General features: G+C 34.9%; 1 protein-coding gene across 1 annotated transcript in view; it reads left to right on the top strand.

Moving 5' to 3' along the window:
• The first annotated feature begins 1719 nt into the window (after positions 1-1719).
• GALNT9 (polypeptide N-acetylgalactosaminyltransferase 9) overlaps positions 1720-21583 on the top strand; it is a 669089-nt gene continuing 649225 nt past the window's right edge. The window contains exon 1 of the mRNA XM_053701876.1: positions 1720-1960. Within this exon, the coding sequence (XP_053557851.1) occupies positions 1720-1960 (241 nt within the window). The remainder of the gene's footprint in view (positions 1961-21583) is intronic.

Below are 21583 nucleotides of genomic sequence, written 5' to 3'. Positions count from 1 at the left end.
TCTGGCTGCGAAAGTTAGATGTTTCTGAGTGAGATTAAAACTATACTACAAAAAACATCCTATTTGACCACAGGTGTGACCGTAGTACCTGAGCCCCTTGAGAGATATGTTTCTGGAGTAAAACCAATACAGTAAAACTATTGTGGAGATTTTTGTTTGTAAACTGTCAATTTGCTAATTGTACGAACACAACACTAAAGGAAAACTATAGTGTGCTCACTCAATGGAGTTATTAGTGAATCACAACTCAATGTGTCATCTTGATGAAAAGGAATATAGTTTATAGTAATGACTGTTATATTGTTTAAATTTGTATAGGCTGATTCTTTCTCCTGTTTAACTTTGTTTTAACACTAAAATAACATTTAAATAAAAAAAAAGTTTAACTGAATTATTTAACGCGATATTAGTGGGGTTTTTTTTACTTGACTTATTAATGTATTTATATAAGCAATGTTTAACAATATATAAAAAAACCTGTGCCAGAAGAATTGGATGAAATCCAATTTACATCTAAATAGAAGCAGGTCCACCAGATTACAATTACGCTAAAAATGCTAAACTGTAATTAAACCTAAATAGTTAATTAATTGTAAATAAGTTATTGTCACTGTTTTAATACATTTATAATTATATGTAAATGGGATATTGCAAATATGAGCAAGGAATGTGTCCTATTAACCAGATACTGTACATAGACCACTTCAGAATATGCCAGAATGAGGTGTAGCTATTCAGACAGACTGCAATAGCAAAATGAAAATATTCCTGGACAAAAGGTTAATTCCCTATCCCATTGGTATTCGCACGTTGTATTCATGTTTCACTATTGTTCTCTGGGTACAATGTTTATTTGAGGAACGGCTATACATAGTACATAATAAATATGGCAAAACAGAAGAGAAACAGGTTTAATGCTGGGTTAATCTTTGAATGTTGATGAGTATTTCTTTGACTACGTCATTTTGCACAGGCGCCCTGTGTCGAGAAAAATGCACAGTCTCAGACACATACAAACATACACACGCTTACAGATCATTGATCACACGGGCAACCAGAGGACAACATTTCATTCACCACAGGAAGCTATAGCATATAATGCTGCGACCCACATTACATCTTACATATATCCTACCTTATTTCAACTGATAGGGAAGACATTTAGGTACCCCATATATCTAGCATCGCTTTCCACAATATATAGCCACATCTTTGTTAATACCATAGACTTAGGTGCTTGCAATCAAACACAATCGAGTAAGTCTTGCGTTAAGTGGTGCTGAAAGGACAGCACCCTTTTATTCACTGAATAGAAGCAGCAAGGAAAGCTATGGGAGGGACGTGGTGCTGAAAGAACAGCTCCCTTTTCTTGCGTAAGGTGTTATTGAACTATTTATTGTCAGCTCCTGAAACCTGATGTCCATTTCCACTACTCATATGTTGTCTCTTCCTGTGATTGACCCTTAGTGATTTCGAAGAACGCATATGCGTCCAAGAAGCTGCAATACCATTCAGAGTGTAATGCTTATTGAAGAAAATCATATTAGTCGATTTGAATGGCAGTGATGCCGGTGGGTCAGCTCCAATTGTATTTCTTCCTTTTGTCTCTTTCTATGTGATTTTAAGTTCACGCCTTGCCGTGCTAGCTTCTCTCTTTGGTCTTGGTGTAAATGCTTGACTTCAACTGGGATGCCCTGATGCTGGATCTGCACAGATTTCATGGCGGTGGCACGGAAAATCAAAACTTTGCTGACTGTGAACATATTGGTATTTGTGGGTATAATCCTGTTCTCGGTGTACTGCAGGATCCAGGACAGGTCCCAGGAGCTGGTGCAGATAGTGAGAAGTTCTGACCGGAGAGTGAGAAGCAGAAACACTAAGGTTGGATCCTTGGTGGATCGGGAGTCAATATTACAAAGACTGGACCATCTGGAAGAAGTAGTTTATAACCAACTTAATGGTAAAACGTTTTTCATTAAATTATATTGTCAATAGGGTGATTAGCTGTGGATAATTTGTTTAGTGGTGAATATCAAATATTTAAGTTCGCAGTAAACAATACAATTGTTTTAATATATGTTACAATATAAAATCCAAGATGAAAACATGGATGATATAGGGTCTATATCGCAGCATGAAATCCAAGACAGACGTGTTATTACTCAGATTTCATCTGTTATATTCATAGTTATAGTATGCATTTTTTAAAGAACACATACTCTTTACATTCGAAAAAAATCATATATTGTATGAAACGGTTTTATTGTTTATCATTGATAAGCAAGAACTCGACAGATGATCAATTAGCGCATTATTAGAAAAATAAATATCTAGCCTCTAACTATTTACCATAATAACACAATTCATCTAAAGTAGTTAATGCAAGAATAAAAGCATATAATATTTTATTATCTTAATATTTTCCCATTAGCATTTCAGATTGATCATATGACCAGTGACCTTGGTCATGTGTTGTATTTTTGAGCTTGTTACAACACACATTATTTGCCATATAGTTTTCAAAAATGTGTACTGATTGTATACAATTTGCCGTTCATACTTTGAAAAAAATATATGAGAAATCAGAGTTACTGGAAGCTTACAATACAAACCTTCACTAAAGTTGTGGTTCCATTCTGAAACAGGATTTAATGCATGGGCAGTGTCAGGTCAACAACATTTGTCTCATCCAGCAAAAAAAAACAATATTTGTAAACTGTTCAGGGCTTAAGTAATGTGTTTCTGGATACCATTCAGCAATAATACTATCCAGAGACTTTCTAATGTTAGATGTGTGTCATATTTTTAATTAATGCCAGATGGAAGGATTGTGGTACAAAGATTTGAACTAATAGCACATCCAATGTTTTCCTTGATTCTACCCATCTTTGTTTAATTAAAATACAAATGTAATACTGCACAATGACAATTATATATTCATCTGTATATATAACACTCCTGCATAGTAAAGAAAATGTATCCATCTCTATTTTGTTGAATATATAGATAGTGGTCAATACAAATAAAACACTACAAAGCATATGAACAATACTGTTATGTATCTCAGATTTGGCTGTAGGGTTGTGAAATTGAGATAGTTGTGATACAATTACCTATGTTGACTCAATGCAAGGGAAAATAGCTTTCTAATCAGTGTTTGTTTAATGTTGCTGAATCTCTGATGTACAGGATTCACCCCTTGGGGTCAAAAATCGAATCTTTGTTCACAGAGTATTGATTCATTGGCATAATACAATATGAAGTATTCCCATTTCACCAAGCCATTTGCAAAATCAGTTTTCTTCTGCTGACTAAATGAAATTATGCTATTCAAATAATCTATGTAGAAAAATGTTTACTTTTTATAATGTAAGAGAAGGGAAACATGTTGAAACTCATTTTAATGCCTTATATATTTCTTATACTAGCACTATAGTTACATATAGTTTCCTATGTAAATGCTGAAGTTTAGCTTTTTCAGGTTATGTATGTTTAACAATTAAGTGCTAATTAGAAAATTACTAATAGGATCAATATTTTGCATGTATCCATTCTTTGACTTGATATACTCATTGTATCACAAAAAATGTAAACTTATTAATAATAAATTGAAATGACCTTTTTTATATATATGTTTTACCTATATTAATTAAAGTAGAACAAGTCAACATTTCTAGGAATGTTATTAATCATTTGGACCAAACTCTCTTTGAAGCTTATGTAAGTTATGCATGGGATTGTTAAGATTTCAGTTGTTCTAAGAATTTTCTCAAGAAAGGGCATTAATATATATTAGCAAAATGAATAGAGAAATAAAGGTCATATTTAACAATATTTTTCTGTAAGACAATATAGTACTTCTTCCAGGAAAACATTTTTCAATCTATATTAGTTACTTAGATTCCTAGTGCTTTATGGAAAAAAGTTAGTTTAGTAAATATTACCTATTATTTTTACATGAGCACAAAACTATGGATGATAACGGATAAAAAAAAACAAAAAACTTATTTTTATGGTTCCACATGTTATCAATACTGCTATAAACTAGGTGTTTTTTCTGATTCTTGAGTATATGTTTCTGGGAGTCTCATATCTCAGATACATGTTGCTTTTATGGACTCTTTGAAATGCTTTTACTTATTGAGTCAGGAATATTCTTTCATTTTCTATTATTCATTGGTAGGATGGAATTGGTAATAATAATGGGTAACTTTTGGTAACATGCCTCACTACCCTCCCCAGCTTCACTTGTATCAATGTTATTCTATGCAATTGATTTATTAAAACTTGGAGACATGAGTCAGGTCTGCTTCAATGATAAACAAAGCTGGTGACCCATGTAGGGAACCTTTGAGTGCATTTTGCCCTCTATGGTTACATTGCTGTACCAGGGATAATGGTGAAGGTTACATTGCCTACAAATATGATTTAAACCAGAGCTAATAAATTGAGAGCAATGCATATTTAGGCTTTTTGTGTTTAGGTTTTGCTAAGAGTTATCTATTTTAATCATAGGTTTGAAGACAATAACACATTTGTAAATTTTCTAGAGATTTTCTCTAGTGATTACTTTCCCTCAGATACCGCTGGAATCTTTGGAATTAGAGTTATTTGTTTCACTGTAGAACCATATATATATTTACTAAATATAATGAACTGATGCCTACCATCACTTACAGTAATACATTAAATATGTTTCTCTTTTTGTTATTTAACATTCACATCAGCTGTTCAACTTTGCTGTATTGCTTAGGCTCAAGTTGTTCTTGATATCTTATTCACCACATTTATACACATACCTAGGTCCACTATATTCCGGAATTCTTTGATTCCTGTCTCTTTCTATTTGCTCACTGTCTAGTCTTGATTGGTCTGTAGTGTATCACTGTCCCTTCTAAAGCAAACGGTCTAAACTGACACAAAGATTTTATTCTAACACCCACACAGACAGCTTAAGCCAAACATTCACTTAATAACTTCAGCAAAAGTGTATTTAGGAATCTTTCACAGATGTAACTTAGATAATTGCAAATTCTGGTGGGCTGACAGAGTTATAGAAGTAAAAATGTACAATCATTAGCTTGCCTTAGACAATTTCTGTATTAAAAGAATATTCATTTCTTTAAAGCAATTATATCAAACTTTTTGCAGATACCTCACTGTGACTGTTGTGTAATATTTTTCAGTTACTGTCTTCAATATGTATTCAAAGATGAGCCTAGTCTATGGATGTTTATAATTAAATGGCCTCCAATACACCCTACTTTTGAGAACACATAGGCACATACATTTTTTCAAGCTGATCATCTTTGAGCCACTTATTGTAGTGTCACGGTTGCATCATACATAGGTTTGTGAGTAGCAACAGATATATATATGCTAATGACAGTAGCTTCAGCCAGTAAACAGCATAGCTGCTATACATTAATGGCTGCATTAAAGCTTTCACTACACTATTTTTATTTTATGGCTAGTCAAACCAGCCACACACAATGTAGCAACAGATTGCATATCTAAAATAGAAATGGGCATCGGAATTGAGTCCCCACTGCAGCAAAGGCTACTTGCAACCAAGGTCTTACCTCAGTAAACTCTAAACACGTCTGACCCAGCCACCAAAGACCTCTATTACCCCTAACCATGTTCCTCATAAGAATAAACAATAACACACTAAGTAATGTATTTCCACAAAGCAATATTATTTTTTAACACCAGTTTGTCTCCCTTTTTACCACCCACTATTGGTAACCCTAATCCATTATTATACCATTGCTCGTGCAATGTCCCCAAAGATCCTTCATGAACTATGACATCTGCCTCTACATCATCTTCCCTTGGCAAACTCCCTCCATATGATCTTTAGACATTTTTCTAACTCCAACATCAGCTCCATGAGCACCCAAGTAGTGTTCATCTCTGTAATAACAGGGGAATGAATGGTAGGCATGCTCCATGTACTATGCACAGCACATACCTACCAATCAACAACCATGTACTGTGCACATACCTACTAATAGGTATCATATACTCTGCATGGAGCACACTTACCATTCAATTCCAGCAGTTAAGGCTAAAACAGCCTTTACCTGAATATCTTACTTTAATGTGCTATTGCCACAATAGGTTCCTGAATATCCTCCTTTAGTGTGCCATTGCAAAATAAATGATTTAGCTCATTTAGCTTTCCTACCCACAAGGTGGCCTCTATGTCAACATGTTGGAAGGCGAACTTGGTTTTTAAAGCTATCATCTGACAAATAAGCATTTTCAACCAGCAATGAGAGTAAAGTCACATCAGAAACAGCAGGGACATGGCATTGATTCTTATTGGATAACAGCTCAGCAGGCATATTTGGGAAAAAAAAAAACCTGCCTTCCTATACTATTTTGCACTGTAGTAGCTACAAAACTGGAAATCTAAATGATCTTAACATATTGTTAAGTCAACACACATAAACAAGTTTAAACATCCAATCTAAGTTTGGGGATTTAAGGGTTAAATAATACCCTAAAATATTGCAGTAACATGTAACCGGCTTATTTCTCCCTTATCAGTTTTTTTTGCTGCAGACTTTTGCTAATAACTCATCAGTGCAAGCAAAAAAAATGCTCAATTTGCCAACCAGATCACAACCTTTTATGCCAAAGTCAATTGTAAGGTCAGTTGCATATTTTACTGTAATTGCTTCTTTTTCATTTTTCCCTTTTTTACTCTGTCTCTTTCCAGTAATATGAAACACTCAGTACAACATGTAATTAGATGTAATTCAAGAGTGTTTGTTGCTTGCCTTTCTTCTTCCTTATTATTATTGACAATTATTTCTAAAGCTCCAAAATTTAACAGTAGTGCTGTAAAATTTAGTGAGATGAAAGACTGCATCGCATAAAAACAGCAAGCACACATGATGCCTATATTAGCTCAGCTAAATTCTTAACCATTTCATATACCATCACCACTAACAGGAGTCAATCAAATGTGTGAGTAATTGTATAATCGCTTATTCTTAATAATAGTCTAATCCTGTCTTTCATCATGGCAGATGGTAAACATACCTATAAAAAGCCAAATGTAAATAAAATATGTAAAATATATTATTTAGCATTAGAAAAAAAGTCTGAAGATCATGTGGATGGCTGTTTTAACCATAAAAAAAGACAATTAAATAATAGAGTAGATACAATTTAACATTTTAAACATAAATGTTTAGCTCTCCGTTCGAGCTTCTGTTACATGGATTTATTAGCAACAGAGATGGCTGCCTACATTCATAGACACTCTTAAAGGGACATTAAACCCAACATTTTTTTCATGATTTTAAACCAATTTTTAATTTACTTAAATTTTCAAATTTGCTACATTCTCTTATTTTACTTTGCTGAAGAAGCAGCAATGCACTACTGGGAGCTAGCGGAACGCATCTGTTGAGCCACTGATAAGAAGCATAACTGTGTAGCCACTAAACAGCAGATAGCAGCTAGCTCCCAGTAGTGCATTGCTGCTCCTGAACCTACCTAGGTATGCTTTTTCAGCAAAGGGTACAAACTATCTAAATTAAAATTATAAAACATATTTGATATTTGATATTGTTTTAGCTTAGTTTTCTATAACTATACTTAAAGGTACAGTAAACACCTTGAGATATTTATATAGAATGTTTAATTAAGTATACATAAACAACTTTGCAATGTATTTGTATTACTTATTTTGCCCTAGTTTCATGTAATTTAGACCTTAAAATTGAGCAAGTTCTACCAGACCTTAAAATACATCCTTCTGACTTCTCAAGGTTATTAGCCTGTAATATACTGTATATGTCCCTAATTTGCTTTAACTGATAAAACAATTCACTTTATACCAACTTTATGACAGTGACTACCCTTGTTGTCTGTGGACTAAAGCCCAGATTGGCTCTTCCAAATAAGGCAAATCGTAGGTGGAGTTTGGCTATTGGAAAATATATGCTGTAAAAAGGATGTTTGTTTTAACATTGTTAAAACTTGGCTGATGTTATTCTACAGCAACACAACAGAAATGTTTTGTAATTACAAGGTGTTTACTGTCCCTTTAATTATGCAGGAAACCAAACACAGCATGGTCTCTTTAAACCATTTGTGCTAATAACTCCTTATACAAAAATAAACATCCCATTAATAAAAATGCAGTCTTCTTTGTATTGCTTTTGATTTGTACAAAAGTTGTTTCTCCTGAATTAAGTCAAACCATGTATTACTGTATTTAATAAATGTTGTTCAAGGGGCATATTTTGGCCTAGGCAACCAAGGCACTTACCTAGGTGGGCAGCAGATAGGGGGCAGCACTTTGAGTCTCTGTTGGGAGAGGCAGGTGACTTAAATAGTGCTAGCCGTCTGTATATATATATTTATATACTGTATATATACTGTATATAAACATAGAAACATAGAATTTGACGGTAGATAAGAACCAAAAAGGCCCATCAATTCTACCCATATTACATGTTACTTTTTCTCTAGGATAGCCTTATGCATGTCCCAGGAATTTTTTATTTTGTTTACAGTCTTTGTGTTTACCACCTCAATTGGAAGTTTATTCCATGGATCCACCACCCTTTCTGTAAAAAAAAGGCTTCCTCACATTTCTCCTGACTCTGCTACCCTCTACTTAAGAGTGTGACCCCTTGTTTTGGCATTTGTTTTTTTGTGTGGAAAATTCTTTCATCTTCCGCTATATTAAGTCCGTTCATATATTTGAAGGTTTGTATAATGTCACCTCTTTCCTTCTATCTTTTAAACTATAGATATGACTTTCTTTGTACTTTTTATATTTCAGACCGTGTACCATGTTAGAAGCCCTCTTTTGGACAGCTTCTGGTTTATTTATTTAGATATGGTCTCCAGAACTGTAAACATTATTCCAGATTTGGCCTAACTAATGATCTGTAAAGTGGCATTATTTCTGCTACTAATACCTCTCCCAATGCAACCAAGTATTCGACTGGCCTTACTGGCTGCACTGCTGCATTGTGTACCAAATTTTAAATCATCTTAAATAATAATTCCCAAGTCCTTTTCTTCTTTATTTACATCCAGTAATGTACCATTGAGACTATTATTGGCCTTTGGGTTTTTGGATCCTATATGCATAATTTTGCTCTTAGTAATATTACATTTCAGATTCCATTTATTTGACCAGTCCTCTAGGTTTTTTAAATATATATATATATATATATATATATATATATATATATATATATATATATAGGTCATCCAAAAATGTAGGCACTCATTGGACTTTGTTATAAAAATATAAATTTTATTGATCCATATTAAAATTGAGGCATAACATTTCGGCACCACATCGTGCCTTTGTCAAATGTCACACCGCATCCAAAAAATGCAAACACACACTTAAAATCAGCTAACACACAATCTAAAAACATACCCCTTTAAAAGACAAGATTAAATCCATTTTGCCGCCACTCGTCCGCTCACGTCTTCCTGGTTAGAGCAATAACGTCACGTAGACACGTTGACGTACCTAGCGTGATGACGCATGGCACGACATTGTCATAGTAACGTCAATGATGCCAAATGACAGAGCGTATATCTAGACAGAGTCCCAGCCGTGACAATGCGCATGCGCGGAACTAACCCGCATATAGGGCAATCAGGTAGTCAAGGGCAACCAACAATAAAAAGAAAAATCTGACGATACTCAAAGGCTAAATGTGACAAGCATAGGCGGGTTGTGGCAAGTTATTATGAATGTCAGATGTCCAATCAGAACACTCACTATGTGGTCATACTAGAAAGATCAGCAACCGGATCATAACAAAAAGAGCTTTAAAGTGACATGCACTCATACCACATATGTAAGCATTCTGAGAAAAGGCAACTGGCATTAATTAGGATAAAGACTGTTATATAAGGTGGCAGAGTAAAACAAGCAAAAATGAACATAGAAGAATACCAACATTAGTCTAACTGCATCAGAAGCCATAACAGTTAAGCATATTGTAGCCTAGATTTACCAGCATACAAACATCCATAAATATATATATAGATAGCTATAAAGTGCATCATACCTAAATGGAGTGTGATTAGAAACTTTCCATACAGTGAGCACCTCGCTGGGAAGAAAATACACAAGTCCACTAGATCCAGGCAGATATATCAAAAGGAACCAAAACCAGCTCTTAGTAATATTACATTTCAGATTCCATTTATTTGACCAGTCCTCTAGGTTTTTTTTAATATATATATATATATATATATATATATATATATATATATATATATATATATATATATATATAAAAGTATATATATATATATATATAGTATATATGGTGTACACATGCGCTTATTCAACCAACCCATGTGCTAATGCAAGTGTTTTTAAGCCCTGGTGAAAATTTACTTTGGAAATGCTATGAAAAAAGCCACCCTCACCAAAAAATATTATGGACAAAAAAGCCCTAAAACCTGGGTGGGGGGGCAGCAGAATTTTGAGAGTTTAGGGCACCACAAAACCCAAGTACGCCACTGCTGTTAATTGTACACACTCTAAATAGTATATGTAAATGAAAGTATATTGACTTTAACCTTGTTGCTTTTCATTTCAATTTTTGATGGTACTGTAAACACTATACAATTACAAGATATTTAAGTGTTTTTTTGGGGGGAGGGGGTTTGCTACAAAATAACATATCAGCCAAGTCTAAACATTTTAGAAAGCAACATCTTGATTGCTGCAATTGTTTTTAATAGCCAACTACTGTACTTGTCTTATTTAGTAGAATCAATCTGGGTTTAAGTCTGCAGAGAACAAGACTTGTCACTGTCATTTTGTTTGTATAACATGCCTTGTTTGTGGTAATCTGTTAAAGCCAATTAGGAAAAGATATGCAGCAGGGTTAACCTTGCAAAGTCTACATTGTGAATTTCCAATTTTCAGGGTTAAATTTAATGAAAAAGGGGCAAAGAAAATATTAAAAGTATATTGCAGGGGGGCGGAGCCAGCTATGAAGCAAAGCAGACGCAGATGTTGAGAGCTCCTGCTTATAACTTTGTAAAAACATATTTTAGGGCTCTACAATTCAAGTTTTGAGTAATATTACTGGACTTACATCTCACAGTTCATATGTGAGCATCATCTAAATGCTGACATGCTGTTTCTGAGAGGGTAAAGCAGAGCAGGTCCACTGAGTATCGGACCACATACAGGCCGCAGACTAGCCGCTTATTGCGTGACAAGAGGGGAACATATCCTGCAAAGCAGAGGGGACAGTGTAGTCTCTGGGACCCATCTACTCATTTTATTTACAGAATCGGTCCATTGTGGAGGTGAGGGATCATCACTAAAGCAATGACACCATAGACGCTACGATCCCCTAGAGAGTGAAAGGCCGGCTATCTTCACACTTATTATTGATACAGGTCAAGGCTATGATCCGTCAGCACCTATAACCTGATCTCTCCCCTCAATATCTATTTATTTGGGGTACATAAGCTGCCTGACTACTATGGATGATGGCCTCACAAATCTTGGCTGCACTCGCTGAATTAGAGGGCCGCATGGATACGCAGTTTACCTCACTTGCGCTATGTCTTGCTCCCGACAGGGAGAATTCACCAGATGCTGCTGGGGACGGATTTGTTGTGACTACTGGCTCGCAAATAGAAGATTGTCACATGCAACTCTCTTACGAGGATATAGATGAAGCCAGAACCATTCCGCCTCCCCTCTTTGTGAGTCCAATTGATGTGCACTCTCGGCCCACATCCCTCCAGACCCCTGAGACCATCCCAGACCCAGCTCTATGTAGTGCAGCTCTGTGCTATACCACGGACCTGCAGCAGCCAACGGTAATTAAGCGAGAGAAAAGTGGACTGGCTACTAATTACACAGGGAGTACTTTCACATTCCATTTCTGTATGGTGAGTGACGGGGCAAATTCATGGGGAACCACAGGGAGCCTGAAGATTTCTTCATATGCATGCCCCGCCATGTTGGTCTCACAGACTGTGTTCACCAGTGCTCCCCATTCCTCCCTCCTCTCACCCCTATCTTGGAGGTTGAACTGGTTGTCTCGGCTACCGGATCACATAGAAATCTTACACAAAAGTGGCTCCATATATTGCCCTGGCTTAAGGCAGGGCCCTTTTGATCCGGGCGGTCAGTTTTAAATAGTCATCTGACCGGCTTGAACATCTGTACCTTGGATGGCTTATTGGCTATTACACAGAAGAATATGTACACGGTACTACTTCAATACCCTAATAGTTCCGTTATCATTTATAAGTAATATGACATTAGGCCTGATGCTCCTTCTCATTGTATTTCACTTGGGGCCAGTTTAACACTACAACGCTCTCAAGCTATGTTCTGGTGCATACAGCTTTAGAGAAACTCTACTTCATACCTTTATGACTGACTGCAACTACAGGCCTACCCCTAGGGACTGTGTGCACACGTTCTCCTAGGCAAACAGGCATTGATCATACCTTTTCAGTCTGATCCTAGAATATACATGTACATCTATGGTTAACTGAACTTTAGTCCTGCTGAACTGTATTTGTTTATCTCTGTCATGTCAGTCAGAAGTCTATGTTAAAGCAGCTATGTTCAGTTTCATATTATATGTTATGTCACTTGCTATTTTATGTTCCTTGTCTGCGTGTACTGTTATTGCAGAGCTTGAAAATTACACATCACACACGTCCAGTTTGCATTACTGTTAATGTACCTGTTAGCATGTGAAGTGTAACATGCTTGTTAGATTAGCTGTATAAATTGTTTTACAGGTATTTTTTGAATACTAACACATTTTATTTCACTTGGAGAGCTATAGTTTATAGGTAGCACTGACGCGTCCTATATACCCTCATGCTGCTTAAGTTAGACTTAGGCTTTTGTATTTGCCTTTATTATGTTATCATATGTAGCCCCACTGTGAATTACAGAAGGTTATGTCCCTCACTGTTTTGTGCTCAGAAGCTGAGTTAAGTAATACATCATTTCCTATAAGTCATTAATATCCTCACTACAGTAATTTCTACTCCATAAGGAAATCTCTCATTTTGTTATGTAAGATTATATGAGTGACTATCATCTCTAATTTCTCTATGGCTTGGTCCACACTTGACATGTACAGGAGCTCCCATATAGTGTTTCTATTTTATATTGCTGTCAGTTTATTCTATTACATTTTATATTTATTTAACCACAACATGAGTGATTCTAACTGTTTCATGTCTGTGCGGTGCTATTGGCGGCCGAGATGATACCGTATAGACGTGTTATGAGATGCTGACCTGGACATCCTGGTGTGGCCCTATTCCCTAGATCTTTGGTTGGACATAATGTAGTGCAATGTTTTAAAATAGTTGATCTACATACAAAGTAAATTTTAGGGCAGTCCCATGTCTTGTAATGCTATTGGTTTACGATGTCAGTTTAGGGGAACATTGTCTACAGCGGCTATAGCTGTTTCTTCTATAAGCTTCATGTTTTTAAGTACCTGGCGCGACCTATAGACTTATATACTCATCTATATAAATATATCTAGTATGCAGGTAATCAGAGGAATGTGTTGTTATAATATTTAGCTAATGTTTTAAGTTAACTGTTCTTCCTCAATTGCTGTAGTGGGATTCAATTATACTTTTCCCTTGCTAATATGTGAAACAAAACTGCCTACAGGGGCTGTGTCTGACTTTTATTAAGCCTATCGACTGTATAGCTACACAGTATACTAATTTCCTAATACGCCCATCACACTACAGTATATACTTTTACTCTACATAGGCAGGGATAAGTTTGGTTGACTTCTCCGAAATAGGAACCTAATAACCCTAGTATTATCTTTAGTAGTTATCTAACGGTCGAGGACGCCTTGGTCAGAAGGCTCCGCCCCTCCATCTCCCCCTTATATCTGAGCGGCTCTTGCCCGCTGATCTTCCCTCCCCCCCTATATACCTTGGCCCAAGAGTGGCCGATACATATGCTAATTCTCCACAGGCTGATACCTTTAACTGAGATAATTTAAAGAGTGTTTTCTATTGCAGTGTGGAGATCATCCGTCAATCATATAACATAAAATTAAGTTCTATTCCATTTCGCCTAAAATTTTGTCTATCACCATCTTCAGATTTGATATGTAATTTTCTTTTTACATGTGCATTTTGTTTTGTCAACAATATTAGCTTATAGAAAATGTATTACTTATTGTGATGTAATATTGGCTCAAGGGCGAATTTTGTTTGTTAATCTTTATTTTAACTTCAATAAAAAGTTATTTAAAAAAAAAAAAAAAAAGTATATTGCAAAATTGTTTTACTATGCATAACTGATCATTTTATATTAATATCTAAATGTCTGTACTGTTATGTGAAAATCCTAACAGTTAATAAGTAAACCATATGGAATCTGTAAGTAATCGATGATATAGAAAGTGGGTAAGGAAGGATTTAAATAAGCTTTTTATTCTCTTATTAAAATTCATCATACTATAGTAAATGAGGAATAACATGACAGATATATAAGTATGGTACTTATGAGGTGAGATTTGTAACTATTAAATGAATAGTACTGAAAAATCCCTATTTTCCATTTGCTGTTTCTGTGAGACTAGATTTTGCTTTAGTTAGAAAAGATTTTTGGAGGGTTGTATAGTTTAGAGAAAAGGCATACGTGTATTAAAATTCCATATCTCAGTGCATGCCTACCTATTTATCTGATAGTCTGCTTTAACAAAATGTATTTGTTCACATTTTTAGTGACTTTTCAGTATTCATGCACTAGTGGGAAATACAACGTTATACGTTATTGAAGTAGATATATATATGTATATATAAATATATATTATATATATATATATATATATATATATACAGTATATAAATATTTATCTGTCTGTAAACTTATTGTCAAAAAGTGACTTAAATGTCAACAATTTTAAAGACCACTGAAGAACCAAATACAGATTCCAAAGAGAAATAGTTATTCTGACAGTAGACAAATCCTTTTCCAATGTTTCAAATGAAGTCTGGAAATAAAGATGGAGAGCAAAAGTTGAATTCTTAATTAAATGAAAGGCAGATCATTATCAATGCTGTCTATAATATACACAATTTGTAAAACCGATGAGAAAGCTCAGAGAAAGTATCAACGAAATGGGTACTGCAAACATATTTAGCTAGAGCTGTTTTTGAGAATGCAGAAGAAAAGCAATGATTTTAGAAGACAATGCTTTATTATTCATAATCAGGGGCAAAAAAGCAAATACACTCAAATCCTAGGCCTTATAACAAAAGACTTGAGGAAGAAGCAAATAATTATATTTTATGGAGGAAGACCAGGTAAAAAAAAGAATCTTCTCCATTTAAAGGATTACTTTCTGTTATAATTTTTAAGCTAAATAACTAACATATTAAAGTTAATAAACATTAATTAAAACCTGACCTATATTTTCTCCAAAACAAAGTTTCATAACGTTCTAAAAGTTATATCTTTTATTTGCCGATGATGTCACGTTATCCTGCCCACTATTTTCAGCACTGCATGTTCAAAATACTTAAACCAATAACTTTGTGTTTAAAGCGCCATTTTGAAACCTAGGTATTGTAAATGGATTGGTACAGAGCAAAGGATACCCACGGAGTGGGTTTGGAAAACAATTAAATTTGCAGACAAGATTTCTGATATACGGTAGAGATATGTTAATGAAATGCTATTGATAAAAAGCGTGTTTGGGGTAGTTAGTTAGTAACAGGCATAGAAAATATTTACTTACAGTGGCCCTTTAAGCCAAGAATATTCTGATTTTTTTTTATCTTCTGAATGACATCTGGAAGCAGAACAATTGGAAGAAAGGTATCATCAGGTCTGAATCTGCAAAGAATTTGATTGCATATTGAACAAAAACAAAATGATTTAAATCTGATGCAATGCCATCTCTCTCTCTCTCTTTCTCTCTCTTAAATATATATATATATAATGCAAAAAACAAAACTTGATCCTTGGGTCAATGAATAAAAACTTTCTTTAATAAATTCCAATTTGATAAAAACCCAGGGGAGTCCAACACATACAACACTGAGCACTGTGTACTCAAGCTGACATGTTTTTATCCAATTGGAATTTATTAAAGAAAGTTTTTATTCATTGACCCCAGGATCAAGTTTGTTTTTTGCATACTACATTTTTGCCAGGAACCTGGGTCACTACGAGCTCGACAGCCCTTCTCTCTTCATGCAGGAAAACTTTATTCCCTGCAGTAGCGGTTGTTTAAATACGTCAGAAGACAGCACCTGAATTACCAAGAGGTGATTGGCCGCTAAGCATCACATGCACGGATCGAAGGATATGCTACATCACAGAACGTGTGCAGAGGTACACGCTGCACGCTGAACATAACGAAGCGACTTGAGAAGCAGTCTGCACGGACAGGAATGGTTATACAGAGCTGGAGGGGCTATGCTAAGGTAGCACGCAAACTATGAGTTAAAGTAGCCACAGGCTGTTAGAGGCATTACCCTCGTAGTTATATTCACCACTCTTACTTGCCTGTTATACCTAGTTCGGTGCACATTAAGACTGTTGTTATACATATGACTCTTAAGTGGAACAGTGTTATATTACACAAGATTTAGTGCATGTTTCCCTAGAGGGACTTTGGAATTATTGCACAAGAGAGAAGGGTGTTTCATTCCTTATCAGATTTTGTCAATTGTGCACTATACATAACCACATTTCCCTTTTGTATTTTATATATATATATATATATATATATATATATATATATATATATATATATATATATATATATATATATATATATATATATATATATATATATACTGTGTATATATATATATATATATATATATATATATATATATATTAAAATTGTGGTTGAAAATGCTTAAAAATCTGGTTAATATGTATTAGTTGCTTCGGTATCGATTTTTAAGATTGTGTTTTTCTAGTATGAGATGGGTTATTGTAACTATAAAAGTGGTTATACTAATTTTGAGTAGAAAATTCTCCTGCTCAGAAACCATTTATCAAGAATCCTGCATGTAATAGATCAACGCAGATAACTAGAAAAAGTAATTTTCCTTCGAAACTCTTCACTTCAAGACCCCATATAATCAACAACTAAATAATTATTTTGGGTACAGTTAGACAAAAAAAAAAAGAAATAATTGTATCTTGCTTTCCAGATCATTAAGAAAACATTAAAAAAATATCATGCTGGTCCAAATTGCGATCTCTTGGGAACCTTCTCACAGCATAAAGCGACTGAAGCTTGTACCACCTGCTAATACTTGTACACAAGCATTCTATGGCATTTATATTAAAATTTACCGCTTGGTTGGACTTTGATGCTTGGGTGCAAGAACATAATGAAATATAGGTTGAGTAGCTCATGATAGGTGAAAATATCCTTTTAATGCACAAAATAATTCAAGAATGCAATGCTTATTTTAGTAGCTTTATTAAAAATTGTGTCCTACATTTTATACATTTTTAGTTTAGCAGTGCAAATTAATACACTAAATTATATATTCACACATATGTGCACTTTAAAAGGCAACCAAAAACTTTTCTTAATACTAGGGTTAAGTTGTCACTCAGATATAAAAAGCCAGGAAATTCTCTTATCATTGTACTCATAAAAGTGTAAACAGCACTTTTAGGTGTATAAGTTTTAAGATTAAATCTTCTTTAATGTCACTCTTCTAAGGAAGCTTGTGGCTTAAACAACCATGGGGAAAAAAAAACTCAATGCAAGGACTTTTGATCATGTTCCCTTCCCACAAGCAAAGGGGGAAGAAGAGTCGTTCTGCTTGTTCAAAGGATGAAGTCTTAGGGCCCGACAATTTAAATCTCACAATTTCAGATGTGTTTTTTTCTCGCAGACCCTCACAGGGGCTGTCCTGGTGGAATTATTGTAAAAAAGGGGCAGCCCCTGCAAGTTGCGAGATGTCTCCTATTGAAAGTAATGGAGTTCACTGGAAAGGGAACACTTATCACCATGGAGCAAAGTTAGCAATGAGCAGGTTGCGCACATTAAAAAATAAATCCTGCATCCAATAATAATCACATTATCCTGCTTTCTGTGCATAGCATCTTTCAATTGCCTATATTTTCGTATGCAAGTGTTTTTATATTAGGGTTCTAAGTATTTTCAGTGTTTTGAGAAATGCTCACCCCCTTTTAACTTGCAAGAAAAAATGTGAGACCTGCAGTGCAAAAATCTTAACAGAATTACGCTGTGATTAGAGAGACAATTTCATATATGCCCCTGGAACACCCGTGTTCAGCTCATTTTATAAAAAAACTAAAAGGCCTTGCTTTTTTTGTGAATCCAGTTTAATTTAATTATGATTTATGCTGTGCATAGTTAATACGATTTATTCCTGTGCAATTTACATACAAATGTTACGTTTTTAATAAAATATGATTTCTAGTGAACAATTTTGTTATGATTTTTTATGCACCTTAACAAAACAATTTTTCCCTGCTTATTTTTGTGTGAATGGTTCAATCATTTGTTTTGTAAGATGTTTAAAATTTGAATTTTATTGTGCTCTTTTCATATGAAAATGCAGTATACGCTCCTTTGCAAGAAATAAAAGAGACTTTAGATCATTCCACCAGGGAAATATAAGGAAAGGTGAGCATTCTTTAATAAACTCGCCAGCCCAGATACATTTAGACCATCGGGCCCTTAGAGGTCAGCTCTGGAGTTGGAGGGGGGCTAAGTCAGTTTGATGTATGCAAATAAAGCACCCAATCTCTTCGTAGCTTAAAGGGACATTAAACCCCAAAAAAATATTTCATGAGTCAGACAGAGAATACAATTTTAAACAACATCCCAATTTACTTCTATTATCTAATTTGCTTCATTTTTTATATATCTTTTGTTAAAGAAATAGCAATGCACATTGGTGAGCCAATCACATGAGGCAAATATGTGCAGCCACCAATCAGAAGCTACTGAGCATATCTAGATATGCTTTTCAGGAAAGAATATCAAGAGAATGAAGCAAATTAGATTATATAAGTAAATTAGAAAGTTGTTTAAAATGGTATTCTCTATCTGAATCATGAAAGAAAAAATTTGGGTTTAATGTCCCTTGAAGTTTGTTGGCTGTCACAGCTATGGTTATTGTAGGAGTTACTCTGATGTCTCTAAAGTTGATGGATTAAAATCAGTACTCGATCAGGTGGCATATTTTAGGGTTTGGATGATTTGTTAAGTTTCTGAAAATTAGGAGGGCAAGTATCTTTGGATTTGTATATAGTTTTACAAAATACATATTTTAATGTCCTTATTGTTATATTAAAGGTGGATCATTTTAGAGGTGGGTTCAAGTAGGCTGTTTAGGTTTTAGTTTTTCCTTCCCTCCTTTTACCCTTTGTCTCAACGACAAAAAACAGAATAAACAATGTAAAAAAAAAAATTAAAACAAGCTGTTTACTTAAAGAGTCAGGCAAGTCACTTTTACATTCACTTCTATTAATAACATTAATATTTATATATATATATATATATAAAACAAGGAAAAATGGACAGCACTCTCAGACCGGACCGGGTACACATCCCATGACTCCCAAACAGGCTCGGCTTTGGTTGCTATCGCACTCACTTAAAGCTACACTATTTTCAGAGTCACAGGCAGTTAACCCCGGGCCTGCCAAGGTGCAGGTCCTTAGGGAAAATTACAAAACAGACAACACAACACACAGAAAAAGTCCACCACTCACTCACAAGCTCTCAGCTAAGTTAAAAAGCAAAACTGGAAGAGTCAGTTATCGCATTTGGTCAAATGAGACAAGCCAGGTACCACATCAAGGTCTCTTCCAAAAACCTGGGCCCCTAATACAGCCACGCACACAAATGCAAGCTCTTAATCAAACAAACTTGGAACAAGTCAGGGTTCAGGGATTTATGAAATCTCCCTAGGCGTAAGCAAAACAAGGAAAAGTGGACAGCACTCTCAGACTGGACCGGGTACACATCCCATGACTCCCAAACAGGTTTAAAGGGCCACTGTAAGTAAATATTTTCTATGCCTGTTACTAACTAACTACCCCAAATACGCTTTTTATCAATAGCATTTCATTAACATATCTCTACCGTATATCAGAAATCTTGTCTGCAAATTTAATTGTTTTCCAAACCCACTCCATGGGTATCCTTTGCTCTGTACCAATCCGTTTACAATACCTAGGTTTCAAAATGGTGCTTTAAACACAATTTCATTGGTTTAAATATTTTGAACACACAGTGCTGAAAATAGTGGGCAGGATAACGTGACATCATCGGCGAATAAAATATATAACTTTTATAACGTTATGAAACTTCGTTTTGGAGAAAATATAGCTCAGTAGGTTTTAATTAATGTTTATTAACTTTAATATGTTAGTTGTTTAGCTTAAAAATTATAACAGAAAGTAATCCTTTAACTTTGGCTGCTATCGCACTCACTTAAAGCTACACTATTTCCAGAGTCACAGGCAGTTAACCCCGGGCCTGCCAAGGTGCAGGTCCTTAGGGAAAATTACAAAACAGACAGACTGTCCAGAGTGCTGTCCAATTTTCCTTGTTTTTCTTACGCCTAGGGAGATTACATAAGTCCCTGAACCCTGACTTGGAAGAGACCTTGACGGGGTTGGGCTTGTCCCATTTGGCCAAATGCGGTAACTGACTCCTCCAGTTTTGCTTTTAATCTTAGCTGAGAGCTTGTGAGTGAGTGCTGGACTTTTTCTGTGTGCTGTTTTATATATATATATATATATATATATATATATATATATATATATATATATATATATATATATATATATATATATCTTGCAATTGGCTCACCAGAGGTAACTCCCAGCAATGCACTGTTTGCTCTAGAGCTGACTTTAGCTATGTGTTTAATTAGATAGATGATAGATAGATTGATTGATAGATGACACATTAGGCAAGACGGACTTCTCTGATCTGCTGTCAAATGTAATGTTTAATAATCTATGGATAGTGGAAATTAACAGGATTATCTGAAACATAATTTAGCTAAATCATGTCTGAAACTTAAATCTGACACTGCACCATTTTTTGAGCTAATAGGGTATTTTATTTCCACTTTAAATGTTATATATTTCTATTGAATTGCTACATATGTTTCCTACAACGTTTCTACTCATTCTGCTGAGGGCTGTGGGAGTGCGGGTCTCACCACAGTATTTCTGCATGACTCAGGTGTGACCAACACAATAATACTGTTAATCTGTAAACCTGCTATTTTAATGTGATTTAATGTGATGTTGTATCTGTAAATGCTGCATTGCCATGCATAGATGCACTAAGCCACATTAATCAAACAGTGAATGATCAATTTAGCTATACTTTTGTGTCAATATGCATGAACAGGTTCTCATATGTCTATAGAAAATACAACACATTTAGAATGATCAGGATAAACCATTTAAACAGTAATATTCTGCACATATTGTAGTACAATCTATGCTTGTTTCTATATAACTCACCATTTTCCAAATTTAGCAGCCCAGGGGGGGTAGTTATCAAGCCGTCTACTT

The sequence above is a fragment of the Bombina bombina genome, chromosome 2 (assembly GCF_027579735.1).
Source record: "Bombina bombina isolate aBomBom1 chromosome 2, aBomBom1.pri, whole genome shotgun sequence".
In the NCBI taxonomy this organism is placed as follows: Eukaryota; Metazoa; Chordata; class Amphibia; order Anura; family Bombinatoridae; genus Bombina; species Bombina bombina.
The sequence above is the reverse complement of the archived record's forward strand: the minus strand, read 5'-3'. Positions and strand labels throughout refer to the sequence as shown.